Genomic DNA, 18,480 nt, shown 5'->3' on the forward strand with positions numbered 1-18,480 from the left:
TTTGGCACATAAAAATCTCCTTTATTATCTTTCACATGTTTTTTCCCCAGTGACTGAACAGACAGGACTCTGAGGTCTTGGAGACTAAAAGAGCCTCCTAACCACCTATATACCTGTATTAAACTGACACACATATAACGAAAAAATAAATATTATGTTAAGCTACTAAAATTTTGGTGTTGTTTTGTTGTTTGTCAACCTACTCTGACCAACGCAGAAATTGGTATGAGTGGGAGGTACTGTAACATAACCTAAAATATGTAGTTGATTTAGTGTATGGCGGCAGGCCAGAAAGCTGGGATTCATGTTATGCACTGCCTTTGACGATTTGGAAGGCAGAACCTACGCCAACTGAGACTGTAGTTCTAGGCAATGCGATTGGAAGACAGATTATTATCAGCGTATGTCGGTTGTTATTGCTTGCATTTAGCAAGATGTTGAAAGAAGGGGATGAGTTCAGGTAAGATTTGGCTAATTTTCAAGCTAAAATTAAAGGAACTAGATGGAATCATAATCTAGCATTTTAAATAAAATCATTTAAAACTAAAACTTTGAATAGAAAATTTAGAAAAACTAAAAGGAAATCAAAGTCACCTGTAATCCCCGAAATGAAAGATAACCATAACTCTACGTGTGCAGAGAAAGTTTAATAAAACTCTGAACAAAGTTACCAACTGCTTTGAGAGATTCGCGAATATGCCTTCCACGTAATACCATACGGGTGTGTAACAAACGTTTCAATGTCGCAACGGGCAGAAAGTATTTTCCTCACTCAAAGGGAAAGCGACGCCTCCATCTCTGCGCAAGCGCACAAGGGCTCCAGCGTCACCAGGCCCGCCCCACCCACCCCGACCAGCTGGGTAGAGTCACGTGAGCGAGCCGCGGCTTCAAAGGAGACGCCAGGACTGGTCATGTGACCCAGGCTCGCTACTCGTCAGGATGGAGCCGGAAGAGGGGTTTCCCTTGTGGCGGCTGCAGAAGCTTCCTGCCGAGCTGGGCCTGCAGGTGAGGAGGGCGCCAGGGGCGGCTGCGCGGGGCCGGGCTCCGAGAAGGCCTGGCGTGCGGGGCAGGCCCCACCTGGACGGCTTTGCGGGGCTCGCGCCTGCTTCCCAGGGGAAGGAGGAGGAAGGGGTGTGATTTCGGGTGGCCCGCCCCCTGCGTCTCCTGGAGAGTTGAGGAGGCCGAGGCTTGGGTCGCCACCTCTGCGACCCGGCCTCCAGTGGCCTCTCTGGGCGCTTTGCACGCAGACGCCCGCCGCGCCGCGCCCGCACCTGAGTGGGGACTGCCTGTTCTCTCCCGCAAGCGGCCGGGACCAAGTGACCGGGGCCGGGGGGTGGAGTCGCCACGTAGTCTTTGAAAACTTACAATCTGTACGGGTTGGTTTCCAACGTCTCGTATACGATTCATTCAGCGCAAAGCTCCCCAACGCTCCCTATGTACCAGGCACAGTGCCTGGTGCTTGGGATGCTTTGGTGACCTAGAGAGGCATACCATACCCCCTTGAGGGCGACAGAAGAAAAAAAAAAAGATAAATGCTACCAAAACTGGGAGACTTACTTAAGATAGGTGGTCCAAGGTGGACCTTACCTCAGGAGGTGACATATACGTTGGCAATTCCAGTCTAAGAAGTAACCTGGTTTATGAGAGTCTGGTAAAAGCAGCCTTATTCGTTTGTTCAGACGACTTTTCATTGAAGTCTACTATGTGCTGAATGCCCTGATGGGATAAGGTAAAATGGTGAACGAGGCAGCCTGTACCCTGGTAGACCTTGTCATCTAACAAGGAAACTAAACCGAGTCACTCAGTAGGGAGTTCGTGGGAGAGGTAGCAACCCAGATTTGAAGGGGCAAGGGAAGGTTTTCCATAGCGGCTGCCTAGATTTCTAGCTTGGGTCCTGTAAGAGGAGTAGGAACCAGACTGGGCAGAGGGGAGAGAGAAGAGTTTCAGGCCAGGGAATAGCAGGTGCAAAGGTAGAAGAAGAAAGCCAGCCCCAGGGAAATTTCAGGACCTGCTCTAGTTTTAGAGGCTGGAGTTCAGAATGGGAAGCAGAGCAGGGAGACTAAGTCTGGACGGGTGAGCGGGAGTCTCTATACCATGCTCCTGTGTTAAGTCTTAATACCAAAGGCACTGGCAGTTTAAAGTATTGTTTTTGGCAGCAGCAGATTTTTAGTTTGAAAGGTGAGAGAAATGTGGAGACGGTAAGTACATATAACGAAATTTTGACTGTGACCTGTGTGAAAGGAAGAAAACCCAATGGTTGCTGTAAGAGGAAAATCTGCCTGAGAAGTGTTTTTTCTCTCTTGAACTTTTCAAGTTAAAAAACCCTTAGTGCCCCAGGTCTCCTGACCGTAAGGAAATTTGCCAACAGCTAAAAAAAAAAAGGCAATATATATGCAAAACCGAGTTTCTGCATGAGCTCTAGGAACTGTGGTCCTTTGCCCTCTGACTTCAGAGTGCTAACACTTTGTTTTGTAATTAATATGTTAACATGTTTACTCCCACCTTTTCTGTCCCCCGGCAATTGAGGCCTGATTGAGTCTTCCTTGAATACAACTGCTTAACTGGTCTTCTTGCCACTGGCCTCTTTTATTCGGAACTCCTTCAGGGTAGATACCTTGTTTATATCCCCAGTTCTTGAGAGTTATGTCTGGCCCAAGGTGATTTCTTAATCAGTGTTTGCTGAAGGAAGAAATCAATTAATGTTTACTAAGCTTCGCTTTATCATTGGGCCTGACATCTGGATCCCAGGCTGTGGTGGCCTGGCTTTCAGTGTCCATGATATGCAGCTTTTATAAGTCCCAAATCTCCGCCTTCCTTCCTTCTCTGTTCCATTTACAATGGGGATAGTGTGGGGAGATAGAGGGGAATAAATTTACTTATCCTACCAGGATCAAGAAAAACAATCTTAACTCTTTTTTCTGATTTTACAAATGAGGAAACTAAAATGTCAGTAGAGGGTTTGGGTAACTTACCCAAAGTTGTCAAACTATTGGAATAAGTGGCAAAGTGGAAACAGATGCTCAGATCTGTTGACTTTGACTCTTGCATTAGCTTCCTGCTCCTGTCTTCATTCTACCTGCGTACTACAAAGATAAGGCCCATAACCTTTACTGCCAGGTATGTAGATGACTCCTGAATCTCTGGATCCAAAAATCTCTTCCCTGAGTGTTAGGCTACTGCTTAGATACACCCACAGGTGTCTCAAATTCAGTATATCCTTGGCTGAGCTCCTCATCTTTCTCCCTGACTTCCTCCTTCTGTAGCTGTAGCCTCATTTGTGGTTTGTGACACCGCCACTTTCCGAGTCATTCAACCTGAAATTCTGAGTATCATCCTTGGTCCTCCTTTTCACATCTTCTTTACCTCCCTGCTGCCTCCAATTTGAGTGTCCTCGACAGTAACACCCCCTCCCCCCCAATCTCTTGCTGGTAAATGGAAGATGGGAGCCTTTGGACTCACCTCTTTCCCTTTTCCCTCCTTATAGCTCCCGACCTGTTGGCAGATTTATAGAACCATAATGCAGATATGCGAATAGGTTGCTTCCCTATTGAACACACGTTAAAGTTTCGGCTCTTTTGCACTGTATACAAGGCCCTTTGTGATTTGGCCTCCACCACCTCTCCAGCTTTGTATGCTGTCATCTCCCAAATTGTGCCATGTGGTTTTACACTTATTTGCATATGCAGCTGCTTGTGACTAGAAATGCCCTTCTCCTGTTTGGCCAACTACTCATCCTTTTAAGACATACTTTCCCCTCCTTCCTCTGTGTTGTTTTGTACCTTCTGTAAACTTGTATTATAACTCTTATCATCCTAAATTACATTTATTTATTGATATATTAGTTTTCTCTAATGGACTGAGGCTCTGATATGTAGGACCTTATCTTATTTATCCTCAGTTTCCTCATTTGTAAAATGGGGATAATAGCAAGGCTTACTTCACAGGGTTACAGTGAAGATCAGCACAGTGTTTGGTACATAATTCGGGCTTTATAAATGGTAGCTGTTATAGTTATTTTTCTTTGTATTTACATTAACTTGTTTAATAACTGGAATGAAGTGCTCATTACATATTTGTGAATTAATTTAAAAAATATATTCCAAAAGGATAGCACTCTTATTTTTCAGTTTGAATTCTGAGTTTTGTTTTAGCATGGGGGACAGTTTGGGATAAGGTGAAATATAGGTAGAGAATTTTGAATGAGTTTCAAGTTGAAAATGTTGGTTAATTTATGATAAATAAAATTTCTGTTCACATAGTGCTTTAGCCAACATTTGGAAGTAGGGTCACCAGTTGCTCATCTCTGTTCCGATACGTGTGGTGTTTATAGAGGAGTTACTGCTTAAAATGGACTGGAATATGATCCAGGAGAAAAGAGTTAGAAGCCTTGCTGCTTAAATGCATTTCCAAGTTGTTTGGGTTCAAGTATGTTTTTTACAAGACACAAATATCCCTTGAGAAGGAAAACCATATTTATCATTTGCCTAGAATAGTGCTGGTATAGTAGGTACTCAGTTAATATATGTTAAAGACATGGACCGTAGTACCATAGTAGTAGTAGTAGTAATAGTGATGATGATGATAATAATAAGATGACGAAGGATAACAATGGCAAGCAGTGTTTAATGCCAGGAGTGTGCCAAGTGATCTGCATGTATTCTTCAATCCATACAACATTATAGGGATAGATGACATCCTCGTTTTACCCATGAGGAAACAGGCACAGAATGTTTAAATAACTTGGCAAAACTAGTATGTAGTGGAAATAGGATTCAGACTAGACAGTTTTGTTCCAAAATCCACTCTTAATTACTTTGTTTAGTTATATATGTGTTAGGGTTTCCATTGCTGGCATTAAGGTAGGGTAGAGAGAAAGGAATGTAAAAAAGAAAGAAAGGCACCGAGGGCTTTTTTTGGACCAAAAGAAATAAGTGTGGGTGTTGTGGAAAACGGAGAGAAGAGGTGTGTAGATCTACAGTTAAAAGACTTTGATCTAAGAATCATACCTTGTTTTTTCGTTATTGGTATAAATCCGATGTCTAAGGAATCCCAAGGAGAAACTTGTACACTCACCATCTTCCTTTCAGGAACGTTGGAGAAACAACAGTGTATCTATAAAATTATTTTAGCTTCTGAAGGTGGACAATTACAGAAAGTCTGTTTTTGTGTGTGTGAAGCTCTAACTTTTTTTTTTTTTTGCGGTACACGGGGCTCTCACTGTTGTGGCCTCTCCCGTTGCGGAGCACAGGCTCTGGACACTCAGGCTCAGCGGCCACGGCTCACGGGCCCAGCCGCTCCGCAGCATGTGGGATCTTCCCGGACCGGGGCACGAACCCGTGTCCCTTGCATCGGCAGGCGGACTCCCAAACACTGTGCCACCAGGGAAGCCCTCTAACTTTTAATTAATAAAATAATGTTAAGGATAGTTGCTTTTCAACCTCAGCTGCTCCTGGAGGTAACATGAACTTCTCCCAACACCATTTATGTGCTACAAGGAAGATAAATCTGTTTTATAATTTTACTTATAATTAACATTTATTTTTTTTCTTCTCTCTAGCTTCTTCATAAAATAATTGATGGCATTTGTGGCCGAACTTATCCTCTCTACCAGGATTATCACAGTGTTTGGGATTCAACAGAATGGATGCATGTTCTAGAAGACATTACCAACTTTTTCAAAGCTGTAGTTGGTAAAAATTTATCTGATGAAGAGGTAACTTCATTCCAAATTTATGTACCTTATGATAAATAATAAATAATTTGTATTCAGATTTTTTTTTATTAAGTTGGTCTTCAGGGCACTATATAAAACAAGGGCCATCATTATTAAGTGTATAACAGATAACAATAAAAACCTCATAATTGTAAGTGGAAAATCTGCAAGTTCTGGATTTTTGTAGTTTTGTTTTTGGTTGTTTGTATATTTTAAAACTGTGAAACATTTAAGTCATAGAAGAAAACTGAAAGTTATATAACTGACACCTATATTCCCATTACCACAATTAAACAGTTGTTAAAATTTTATTTTATGTATTTCAGGTTTGTGTGTGTTTTAGAAACAAGGCATTACAGATACACATAAATATCACCCTCCCCCTAGAGATTACCACTTGTGAAGTTGTGTGCGTGTTTTGTATTCTATATTGTGTGAATATTTGCGTCTTTAAGCAATATATACAATTATTTGAGCTGTTTAAATGTGTAACTTGTCAATGGTAATGTTTGTACCTATTTGTAATTTTTCTGCAACATTGCGTTTTAGATTTACCAATGTTCATAAATGTAGATCTGGTTTATGTATTTTAACCCCTTGTAGTATTTGATGATAGGAATTAGTAGGGCTTATTTTTCTATCCCCCTACTGATGAATAGTTGGGTCATTGCCTCTTTCATTATTATGAATAGTGCTGCTACAGACATTTTGTATGTGTCTTTTTGTACACACATGGGCCAGCTTTTCTAGGATAGACATCTTGAAGTGAAATTGCAGGGTCATGGGGTATCCTTCCATTGAATTGCTTTTGTACCTTTGTCAGAAGTCATTTGGGCATGTTTGTGTAGGTTGCCCACTTGGGGAAAAAATGGAGTTATGTATGTTTGTCATTTTGATTTCTGTGATATTCTGAATATGAGTTCTTGGATATATGTATTTTAAATATCTTTTATGTTACTTGCCTTTTCAGTCTCTTAATAGTATCTTTTGGTGAATAGAAGTTCTGTATTTTAATCAAGTCCAGTTTGTCAGTATTTCTTTTGATGGTTAGTGATATTAATGCTGTGTTTAAGAAATATTTGTGCCAGAGCCATGAAGATGTTTTTGGATGCTTTCTTGTAGAAGCTTGATTGTTTTAGCTTTTACATTTATGTCACTGATGCATTTTGAATTAATATTTGTGTATGGAGTAGGGGTCAAATTCAAATTTTTCCATATGATATCCACTTGACTTAGTAGCATTTATTGAAATGACCATCCTTGCCCCATAGAATTGCTGTGCAGCCTTTCTCGGAAATCAGGTGACCATATATGTATGGTTCTCTATCTGGACTCTTTTTTCACTCCATTAGTCTGTTTGTCTATGTTTGCCCATGCTACAATGTCTTAATTATTGTAGAATTAAAGCTATATTACCTTAAGTTTTGATATCTGGTAGTAGAAGAGCTTCAACCTTGTGTTTCTTCAAGATTGCTTTGGTTACTCTAGATCCTTTGTATTTTCAGGTGCATTTTAAAATCAGCTTGTCAGTTTTAACCAAAAAACCTGCTGGAATTTTGATGGGGAGTATTAGCTTGGGCTGCCACAACAAAATACCTTGGAGTGAGTAGCTTAAATAACAGGAGTTAATTTCTTGCAGTTCTAGAGTCTAGGGAGTCCAAAGTCAAGGTGCGGCTGATTCTGGTCCCTGGTGAGGGCTTTTTTCCTTGCTGCAGATGATTGCCTTCTCGCTGTGTCCTCACATGGCTGTGGGGGTAGGGGTGGAGACCGAAAGCAAACTCTCTGGTGCTTCTTATAAGGGCACTAATCCCATCATGAGGGTCCCACCTTCATGACCTCATCCAAACCTGATTACCTCTCCAAGGCCCCATTTCTTGATATCACCCTGAAGGTCAGAGGTTTTTTGTTTTGTTTTGTTTTGTTTTTGCGGTATGTGGGCCTCTCACTGTTGTGGCCTCTCCCATTGCGGAGCACAGGCTCCGGACGAGCATGCTCAACGGCCATGGCTCACAGGCCCAGCCGCTCCGCAGCATGTGGGATCTTCCCGGACTGGGGCACGAACCCATGTCCCCTGCATCAGCAGGTGGACTCAACAACTGCGCCACCAGGGAAGCCCGAAGGTCAGAGTTTTAACATGAATTTTTAGGGGACGTTAAGTGCATAGCATGGGATTGCACTGAATCTCTAGACTGTTTTGGAGAGAATTGACATCTTAACAGTACTGAGCCTTCTGATCTATGAATATGGTATAACCTTCCATTCATTTAGATTAACTTCAGTTTTGCTCTAATATTTTGTAGTTTTCAGTGTAGAGGTGTTGCAAATATTTTGTTGGATTTATTTCTAAGTAACTGATGTTTCTGATCTTTAATTTTGCTCTCCAATTGCATATTGCTAGTATGTGCAAACAGTACTGATTTTTATATACTTTGCGTCCAACAGTCTTTCTAAATTTATTTATATATAATGGTTTATAAATTTTTTTGGATATTTTTTTGTATGCAATCATTTTCTTTTTCAATTTTAATACCTTTTATTTCTTTTTTTCCCCTCTTATTGCACTGGCTTATACTTTCAGGACAGTTTTGGGGAAAAAAGAAAAGCAGTGCCTTGTTCCTGACCTTACAGAGAATGTATGTGTTCACTATTTCACAATTTAGTATGTCAGCTGTATGATTTTATGGGTATCCGTGATTAAAGAAGCTTCCTACAGTTCCTCCTTTGCTGAGAATTTTTATCATTAATAGGTATTGAATTTTATCAAATGCTTTTTTCCTGAATTTATTATTTTCACCTTTATTTTGTTAATGTGATGCCTTGCATTGATTTTTGAATGTTAAACTAACCTTACGTTGCCAAGATAAACTCAACTTGGTCATGATGTATTATCTTTTTTAATGTATCTTTTGGTTTGATTTGCCAATATTTTGTTTAGGATTTTTTCATCTATATTTGAGTGATATTGGCCCATAATTTTGTTTTTCCTATAATTTTTTTTTCAGAATATAAAGTTTTATTCTGGTCTCATGGAATGAATTAGGAAGTTGTTTGTTTTGTTTCCTTTTTCTCTGAAAGTTTGTGCAAGATTTATTTCTTTTGTCACTTAATACTGTGTTACCATGTTGCTTAATTTTCAGATGTTGGAATTTTTTTCCAGTTATGATTTAATTACACAGTGGCTCAAAAATATAAATTGTATGGTTCCAATCCTTTGAAATCTGTTGTGATTTGCGACATGGCTCAGCATATGTTTCATTTTTGGGGATGTCCCATATACACTTGAAGATAATATGTATTCTGCAATCGTAGGGTGTAGTGTTCTATGTGTAGTTAGGTTAAGCAGAAAATGTTTTTCAGTGCTATATTTTTACTGATTTTTTTGTCTCTTTCTATCAGTTACTGAGAGGTTTGTTAACATCTCTTATTATGAAAGTTGATTTACCCATTTCTCTTTTTCTGCCAAGTTATGGTGCTTTATATATTTTGAAGTGGTGTTATTACGTGCACACACATTTATGATTGTTATGTATTTCTGTTGAGCAACCCTTTTGCTATCCTGCTCTATTTCTTAAAGTCTGTTTTCTGATACATTAATATAGGTATACCAGCTTTAGTGGTTTCCAAGTGTATCCACTCTTATTCTGCTTCACTGGTCAGCCCTTTTTACTTTCTGTTTTGCAAAAATTTGTTAAAACCTCTTGTTTATTGGTTATGCATCCTCATCTTATTGTTTCATGGTTATAGAAGTTTTTTTTTTCATTTATTGATACTACTATTTTAAAGGGTATGTGAGAGTGTGACTGTTGTTTACATTTTAAACAGAAAGGCCCTAAAGATGCTCAGCATCACTAATTATTAGAGAAATGCAAATCAAAACTACCAGGAGGTATCACCTCACACTGGTCAGAAAGGCCATCAAAAAATCTACAAACAATAAATGGTGGAGAGGGTGTGGAGAAAAGGGAACCCTCCATACACTGTTGGTACGAATGTAAATTGATACAGCTGCTATGGAAAACAGTATGGAGTTTCCTTAAAAAAACTAAAAATAGAGCTACCATATGACCCAGCAATCCCACTACTGGGCATATACCCAGAGAAAACCATAATTCAAAAAAACACATGCACCCCAGTGTTCATAGCAGAACTATTTACAATAGCCAGGACATGGAAGCAACCTAAATGTCCATCAAAAGAGGAATGGGTAAAGAAGATGTGGTACATGTATACAGTGGAATATTACTCAGCCATAAAAAGGAGTGAAATTAGGTCATCTGTAGAGACGTGGATGAACCTAGAGAGTGTCATACAGAGTGAAGTAAGTCAGAAAGAGAAAAGCGAATATCGTATAATAACGCATATATGTGGAATCTAGAAAAGTGGTATAGGTGGTCTTATTTGCAAAGCAGAAATAGAGACAGAGACGTAGAGAACAAATGTATGGATACCAAGGGGGGAAGGGGTGGGGTGGGAGGAATTAGGAGACTGGGATTGACACGTATACATTATCAATACTATGTATAAAATAGACAAATGATGGGAACATACTGTATAGCACAGGGAATTCTGCCTAATGCGCTGGGGTAACCTAAATGGGAGGGAAGTCCAAAAGGGAGGGGATATCTCCATGTGTATGGCTGATTCATTTTGTTCTGCAGTGGAGGCTAGCACAACATTGTAAAGCAGCCATACTCCAATAAACATTAAAAAAATAAACAGAAAGGCCCTTTCACTTATTTTCTAACCATCTATTTTTATTTTCATAGATATCTCAGCAGTTGGATCAGTTGAATTCATCTCATCAAGAAGCTATCATGAAATGCTTAAAAAGTAGGAAAGATGAAATCAAGCAGGCTCTGTTGGAAGAAATAGTTGATATTTCCTCTTCACAGCTACAGGATTTTGATTGGCAGTTAAAGGTGAGAATATATTTATTGATGAGTATTTATGCTTTTTATTTCATTTTTTGAACAGATTTATTTTTTGTAATATATATCTAAAATTTCTGTATTTTTGAGAATACATTTTCCTAAAAATGTATCAAAGATAATTAAAATTACATCTTTTGTGTTAACTTGGGCATCAGTAAGTGCACTGCAGACATCTAAACCATGTATAATAAATTACAAGTATAATAAATTTAATTAAGTAAAGCTTTAAGTCATTAAAGGACTAAAAGTCATGTAGATGAAGGAATAGATATGTACTCTGTGGCTCTGGCGAATAGGACAAAGGCTAAAGTATATGATTTGTAATAAGAAAAGTTTCAATTCAACCCAAGAAATAATTTAACCACTATACGTATCTGAAAATTATTATTATTTTTTTTGCGGTACGCGGGCCTCTCACTGTTGTGGCCTCTCCCGTTGCGGAGCACAGGCTCCGGATGCGCAGGCTCCAGTGGCCATGGCTCACGGGCCCAGCCGCTCTGCGGCATGTGGGATCTTCCCGGACCGGGGCACGAACCTGCGTCCCCTGCATCGGCAGGTGGACTCTCAACACTGCGCCACCAGGGAAGCCCTGAAAATTATTTTAACCTCTTTTTGATTTAGCACACTCCTTCTCATAGCTGGTACTCAAACATAGGCTGGGAAACCACTTGTTGGAAATATTGAGGAAAATTATTGATGAGGCGGACAACCTGAAGATGATGCTTTCTCAGATACTATGGGTCCTGTATTTTGGAGAGAGGATGGAGGAGCTACGTGAAGGTTTGTTTGGTCCTGTAGGTATGCACCACAAGGGAGATCCTTTGAGGTTGGTTGTCAGGGAGGGAGTCCTTTACTATTGCCCAAGTAAACTTTTGCAAGTGGTAGCACTCCAAAATTCAGTTATTGTGGGGTTACTGGCTCAGATTCCAGGAAAACTGAGTTTCTCTTTGCCATCTGCCAGTGAAGCTATGATGCTTGTTTCAAAAAGCTTTAGTATCGTAAACAGTTGGTTCTTCCATTTCCTCTAGACAGAAAGTAGAAGAGGTAAAAGTGTCATATGTTTTTGTTGAGTGGCTCTGATCAAAGATGGTATCTTGATAACATTTTTCAATAGTTTAATAGAGAGTTATCTGCTCATTATTTAAGCGTCTTAATTTCTGAGACTTAATGGTGTTTTTAGTTTTATCTTTGTACACGGACTTTCATCCTGTTGTTATCATTACACTTCTTTAAAATTCTCTGTTTCTTGATGCATTGGACCCATTCAGTACTTCCCAGCCATAACGCTGCTCTAGATTTCTACTCCTACCATAAAATCCTGACTGGTTGTCTTTTTCCCCTAAACTACTTTCTCTCTTTTCTTTTTCTGTTCTTCAGATATATGCTGGTTTGGCATGGGTTTAATTTCTTTTATTCCTTTCACATTTCCCTGTACTTCATAGCAAACAGGAGTACTCTTTTTTCTAACGTGTTGTTTGTAAGCTCTGATGCATATGTAATATATTCCTTTTTAATACTACTTACTAATTAGTATTTTTCTCACTTTAAACAGCTTGCACTTTCTAGTGACAAGATTGCTACACTACAAATGCCACTTTTAAACCTTCATCTAGATGTGAAAGAAAATGGTGAAGTCAAGCCGTATTCTGTTGAAATGAGTAAAGAAGAGCTGCAGAATCTAATAAATTCCTTGGAAGCAGCTAATAAGGTATGTGTTTTAATTTTTTTTGTATGGTTCAAAATATTTAATTTCTGATCGATACCATTAGAGCAATATAAGAAAAACTAATCATTTATGTTTAATATTTCTTTTGTTCCTGATATTTTGTGTCAAGCACAGAAGATACTTTGATATGTTCTTCTCTAGTTTTAGATATTACATTAATTATAAATTTAATTTACATTAATAGAACATAATTTATCAAGTAGTTATTTTTTTTAAAGAATAACAGCTAGATTTGTTTTGCTCCAGTTCTCATTAATGGTAAAAAATTTTTTTTTAACTTGGAGTTGTGAAATTAGTTGATTCTGAAGACATTTAATGATTAAAAATAGTTAATGATCTTGAAGAAAAAGATTGTCTTATTTACTGGACAAATGGTAGAAAATCGCTTTAAGTACCGGAGACAAAATATGGTTTGTAGTTATTAGGACAGAAATCAGCTTGAGACAAAATAGAGCTAATGAAGGACCAAAAGCTTTACATTTACAAAGGAATGGCTAAGTAACAGTAACAATTCCGAGTGTTTAACTAATGTGAAAAATAATATTTAGACAGTAGAAACTGCTGCTGTGAGGAAGACATAAAAATAATTCCCTGCGTTGCGTATGTTCCTTTCCTTGTTGCCGAGCGTCGTCTCTAGTGATCGTGTCTCAAGGATTAAAGTCAGTTATTCTTACCAACCTCTCTTGCCACTAACCCATCTTGGCTCGATCTTTTTGAAACTCTGGTATACTTCATCTTCCCTCCATACTCTGCAGTCACTCGGCCGTCGTGGTGCCTTGATGACTGGTCCACATGCCCAGTAACAAACTGGTAGCCTGGCTTGCCTTTGGATGAGGCTACAAGTCTGGAGGCGTGTGTGGCAGGGCCTGGTGTAAATGTTAGATGAGTCTGAAGCATGGATCCTGGCAGACCTGTGCCTTCTGTGCATTGTACTTGTCAGTTCTCCAGCCCCTTCTTCAGAGATTTCAAAGCATCTCATTCAGCAGATACTGGCATCATTCTGGGATAACCTGATTCCCGCCCTTCCCTCCCTTTGTGTTTTAAGGTGGTCCTGCAGTTGAAATAACTGGAAGTGATGAATACCAATATTATCGGATTCCACTGCTACAACTGATACGGCAGAGTGAATACCATGTGTTAGGAAACCTGTGATATACTCTTATGGCCTGCTGAGAAAGCAGCAGTGTTGAGATTACAAAGACAACAATTTATCAACTTCCCTAAAGAACAGGAAATTATATGGTTGACAAGAAATGCATAAAAACATGAAATATGAAAAGGCTATAATAGCAGTTTATATTTTCATAATGACTGTTTCATTTATTACATATTTGAGAAACCTTTACAGATATACAGTTTTATTGAAGGCTAAAAGTAGGCTCTAAAGTAATGTAAACTTACAAGCACAAATATACTTGAATATTGCTTAAAGAACTATGTGAATAGCAAGGATGTTTATTATGGATATATATGGTTAATTTGTGATATTTTTAAAAAATAACTTTTAAAGAATGTATAAGCTACATCTGTAACTCAGGAGATTCCATGTTTTTCTCGTATTTCAAAGGAAAGTTTATAAAATGTAAAATTTCTTAGAGAAGTGCTCCAGACATGAAAAAACACTAAATCTGTGTGAACGATTTTGAGTTTTGAATTCTAGAAACTAAAATCTCATATTAGAACATAGATAAAAATGAAAATAACACTGTAACTTCTGTATTTCTGTGTCTGATCAGGAGAGTATGCTCTGATAAAAAGAATACATGTCATTGTATAGAGTATACACTACTATCAAAATGTCAGCTAAGACTGTATATAGACCACATTTGTTGTAAACTCTTAATTTGTTACAAACTCTTAATGAAGTTTTGGATGTTAACAACTTCATTGGAAAACAGACCATTTTTAATTTCAGTTAACTTTAAAAACAAGCATTTTGAGCAAATAAAAAATATTTTATTTTTATATATTGCTTTATTTCAGATGACTTTCTACATAACTCAATAACACATCATTGGTACCTGATTTTTGCAAGATTTATAATTCATTAGAGCATCAGATTATTATTCGAGGTGTCCAGAGCATTTCCTCTTATTCTCATCATACAGATGAGGGTAGGCTTTGTGAGATTAATAAAAGTGAGTGCAGTTCAGACGGTGCTACTCAAAACGTGTCTGTAGGCTAATGCCACTCTATGAACTGTTTGTTACAGCTTGGTGATTAGATGTGGAGCTTGTGCCACAATGTTCATCAATATACTTCTTTCTTCACTGAGAAATTTTGGCCAGGAAAAAAAAAAAAATCGGCTGAACTAACCAGCGTGCTTTGGGAGGTAGTTGTTTTACCTTCTTGTGCAAATTCCTTATGTCGTCGTGGACCAGTAACAGTTTGTAGGCGAGCACTTGCAATAATACTGATATAGGGTCCTTCAGAATTTCAACCCTTCACAAAGTCCTTCCTTTGAGAAGGGAAAAACCTTACTCTGCTTAGTCCTTCTCTCACTATATTATTACTACATTACCATATGTAAATGCTTTATTGAAATCTGACTGATATAAACTGCACATATTTAAAGTGGGCAGTCTGATCAGTTTTGACGTCTGCACACCCATGAAAGTGTCACCTCAAGGTGGTGAACAACCAGTCGCTCCTGAAAGTGTCGTCCTACTCCTTTGTAATCCTTACTCCTGCGCCCTTTCCCCCCAGACGACCACTGATCTGCGTCCTGCCATTATAGATGAGTTCCCATTTTCCAGAGTTTAGTATAAATGGAATCATACAGTATGTTCTTTTTTTGTGTGATCTGGCTTCTTTCAGTATTATTTTAAGTTCATCCATGATACTGCATATATCAGTGGTTCATTCCTTTTTATTGTTGAGAAGTATTCTGTTGTAGAATTCCACCATCATTTGTTCATCTGTTCACCTGTTAATGGATGTTTTGGTTGTTAACAGTTTTTGGCTGTTACAATACACAGAATGCTATGAACATTCTTGTACGTGTCTTTGTATGGACATATGCTTTCTTTTGGAAGTAAATACTTAGGAGTGAAATGGCTGGATCATGTGGTAGGTGTATGTTTATCTTTTCACTGCCAAACTGTATTCCAAAGTGATTTTTACATTTTACATTCCATACCACAGTCTATGAGAGTTCCACCTCCACCGCCTCGCTAACACTTGGTATGGTCAGTCTTTCTAACTTCAGCTGTTCTTAGGTGTGTTGTGGTGCCTCATTGTTGTTTTAATAATATTCATTTCCCTAATGATGTTGAGTATCTTTTCATGTGCTTATTTGCTGTCTGTATATCTTCTTTGGTGAAGTGTCCAGATCAGTTTCCCATTTTTAAATTGGATTGTTTTCTTCCGAGTTTTGAGAATTCTTTATATAGCCTGGATACAAGTCTTTATCACATATGTGCCTTGAAAGTATTTAAATATTCTCTCCTAATCTGTGGCTTATCTTTTTCTTTTTTTTGTAAATAGTTTATTTTTTTAGAACAGTTTTGGATATACAGAAAAATGAAGCAGATAGTACAAAGAGATCTCATATACCCCACATCCAGTTTCCACTGTTCTTAACATATTAGTATGGTCCATTTGTTATAATTGATGAACTAATATCAATACATTATTATTAACTAAATTCCATAGTTTATTTAGATTTCCTAAGTTTTTACCTAATGTCCTTTTTCTCTTCCAGGATTCCATTTCATATTTATCATGTCTCCTTAGGCTTCTCTTGCTGTGATAATTTCCCATACTTGTTTTTGATGACCTTGATAGTTTGAAGAATATGGGTGAGATATTTTGTAGGCTGCCCCTCTATTGGAATTTAATAATTTTCTCCTGTGTACACTGGGCTTGTGGGTTTTGGGCAGGAAGATCACAGAGGTAAAGTGCCATTTACATCACATCATCTCAAGGGTACAGACTCTTAACAGTATTTATGAATTGACATTGACCTTGATCACCCAGCGGAGGTAGTGCTTGTCAAGTTTCTTCACTGTAAAGTTATTCTTTATTTCTCCTTCTTCCATACTGTCCTCTTTGGAAGGAAGCCACTATGTACAACCCAGACTTAAGGAATTAGGCTCCCCCTCCTTGAGGTCCGAATAGTTACATAAATGCTTTGGAATTCTTCCACATAGATTTGTCTCTTTATTAATTAATTTAATCATTTATATAGTATGGACTCATGGATATTTATTTTATACTTTGGGTTATAATCCAGTATTACTTATTTTATTACTTAAATTGTTTCAGCTTTGGCCATTTGGAGCTCTTCACTTGGCTCCTTTGTCCTTTGACATACCCTTGAGGTGGATTTTATTCATTTATTTTATATTATCTCCTTAACTTCCTGGCAATACAATGATGCTCCACGCTCATCTTGTCAATTTCCTTCCCAGTCCTAGAATCAACCATTTCTCCAAGAAGCCCTGGTTCAGTTTATTGAAGAATGGTATTAGAAACCAAGCTGGGTGTGCTCATTGTTGTTTTTTTGGGCCCTCTCAGCTGACCGAACAAAGAAATCCATGCATGTAAACCTGTGTATATACACATATCTATAAATACGTCTTTATATAATCATCTGTATATTAAAGCTGCATATGAGTTCCTCCTGATGTCTCCAACTCTGCTTCATTACACAGGGATCATTCTAGCCTGCTACCCTCCCTTATCTGTGAATTCACATTCCAGCAGTGAGAAACCTGAATCCCCCCATTCACCATTCATTCCAGAATATATATAGCAGTCAAGGTTGTTAATCTGTACCCCTGTGTGGGAGGGGGAAATTTTCTATTTCTTCCCAGGAAGGATTTATTTCTTTTGCCTTTAGTCTCACAGACTCCACTCATTTCCAAGTTACTTGGGTCAGTACCTCTCCTCCCCACTCCCTTCATGAGGTTGTTTTATACATTTGTAATACAGTGAGATTTTTTGCTGTAATCTGTCCTCCTTGCTGGGATCCCCCAACTTCTTACATTTAAATTTGCATACATTAAAGTGTATTCTTTTTGTTGAACAGTTCTGAGTTTTGGCAAATGCCTAATGTCATGTTGTTGGGGGAGGTCATCGAGAGGATGTGACCAGCTGTTGACCCGTGAGCTGGACCCTGGCAGTAGGAGGCTCCTTGCCCCCTCCCCTGTCCTTGGAATGTGCATTCCACTTGTTTTCTCCACTCCCACAAGCTGCCCCAAGGATCCTGCCCAGAGGTGATAATGTGGTATTGAGACTCTCTGGACTGTATATGTGACTGAATCCAGTTAAGGCTTCCATGTAAACTTTTAAGACTTGGGTGGGTTGAGGCAGAGATCTACTTGTCTTGGTGGCCGCCCAAGGCAAGTCTTGGAAGTTGCCTTTCTTGTTAAAACCACTACGTACTAATCTGGAGTGGTTCACCTCTCACAGGGCAAGAGATCCTTGCCCTGCATGGGTGGGGGCTGGTTTCCGATTACACTTGGGAAACTCCTGAGGTTGTGAACTAACACATGTACTGACTCCACAGAATAGTTCAACACCCTAAAAATCCCCTATGCTTTACTTAATCATCCCTCTCCATCTTCCTCAGAACCCCAGACAACTAGTGATTTTTCTTAATGTCATTATCGTTTTCCTTTTTCCGGAATGCCGTGTAGTTGGGATCATGTGGTGTGTAGTCTTTTCAGACTGGCTTCTTTCACTTACCAGTATGCTTTTCTTCCAGGTCTTTTTGCCTTAATAACTCATTTCTGTTTTCTCTCTGAAAAGTATTTCATTGTATAGGTGTACCACCGTTTATATTCACTTGTTGAAGGAAATTGGTTCTTTTCATTTTGGGGGTAATTATGAATAAATCTGTTGTAACCATGTGCAGGCAAGTTCTTATGTGGACTTAAGTTTTGAAACTAACTGAACAATACCTAGGAATGTGATTGTTGGATCGTTTTGCACAACTGTGTTTTTTTTAAAAATAAATTTGTTTTATTTATTTATTTTTGGCTGTCTTGGGTGTTCGTTGCTTTGCGTGGACTTTCTCTGGTTGTGGAGAGGGGAGGCTACTCTTTGTTGTGGTGCGCGGGCTTCTCACTGTGGAGGCTTCTTTTGCTGCAGAGCACGAGCTCTAG

General features: G+C 38.7%; 1 protein-coding gene across 5 annotated transcripts in view; it reads left to right on the plus strand.

Moving 5' to 3' along the window:
• Positions 1-908: 908 nt before the first annotated feature.
• Positions 909-18,480, plus strand: part of COMMD8 (COMM domain containing 8) — a 48,438-nt gene continuing 30,866 nt past the window's right edge. For 4 of the 5 annotated variants that reach the window (XM_029235178.1, XM_029235173.1, XM_029235176.1 and 1 more), the window contains exons 1-4: positions 909-1,005; positions 5,558-5,713; positions 10,480-10,632; positions 12,197-12,352. In XM_029235178.1, the coding sequence (XP_029091011.1) occupies positions 940-1,005; positions 5,558-5,713; positions 10,480-10,632; positions 12,197-12,352 (531 nt within the window). In that variant the 5' untranslated portion in view covers positions 909-939. Of the gene's footprint in view, positions 1,006-5,557; positions 5,714-10,479; positions 10,633-12,196; positions 12,353-13,415; positions 14,228-18,480 lie in introns of those variants that run through there. The other variant, XM_029235175.1, reaches the window with a different exon arrangement.

The sequence above is a fragment of the Monodon monoceros genome, unplaced genomic scaffold, assembly GCF_005190385.1.
Source record: "Monodon monoceros isolate NGI ecotype Baffin Bay Population unplaced genomic scaffold, NGI_Narwhal_1 Super_Scaffold_20, whole genome shotgun sequence".
NCBI lineage: Eukaryota > Metazoa > Chordata > Mammalia > Artiodactyla > Monodontidae > Monodon > Monodon monoceros.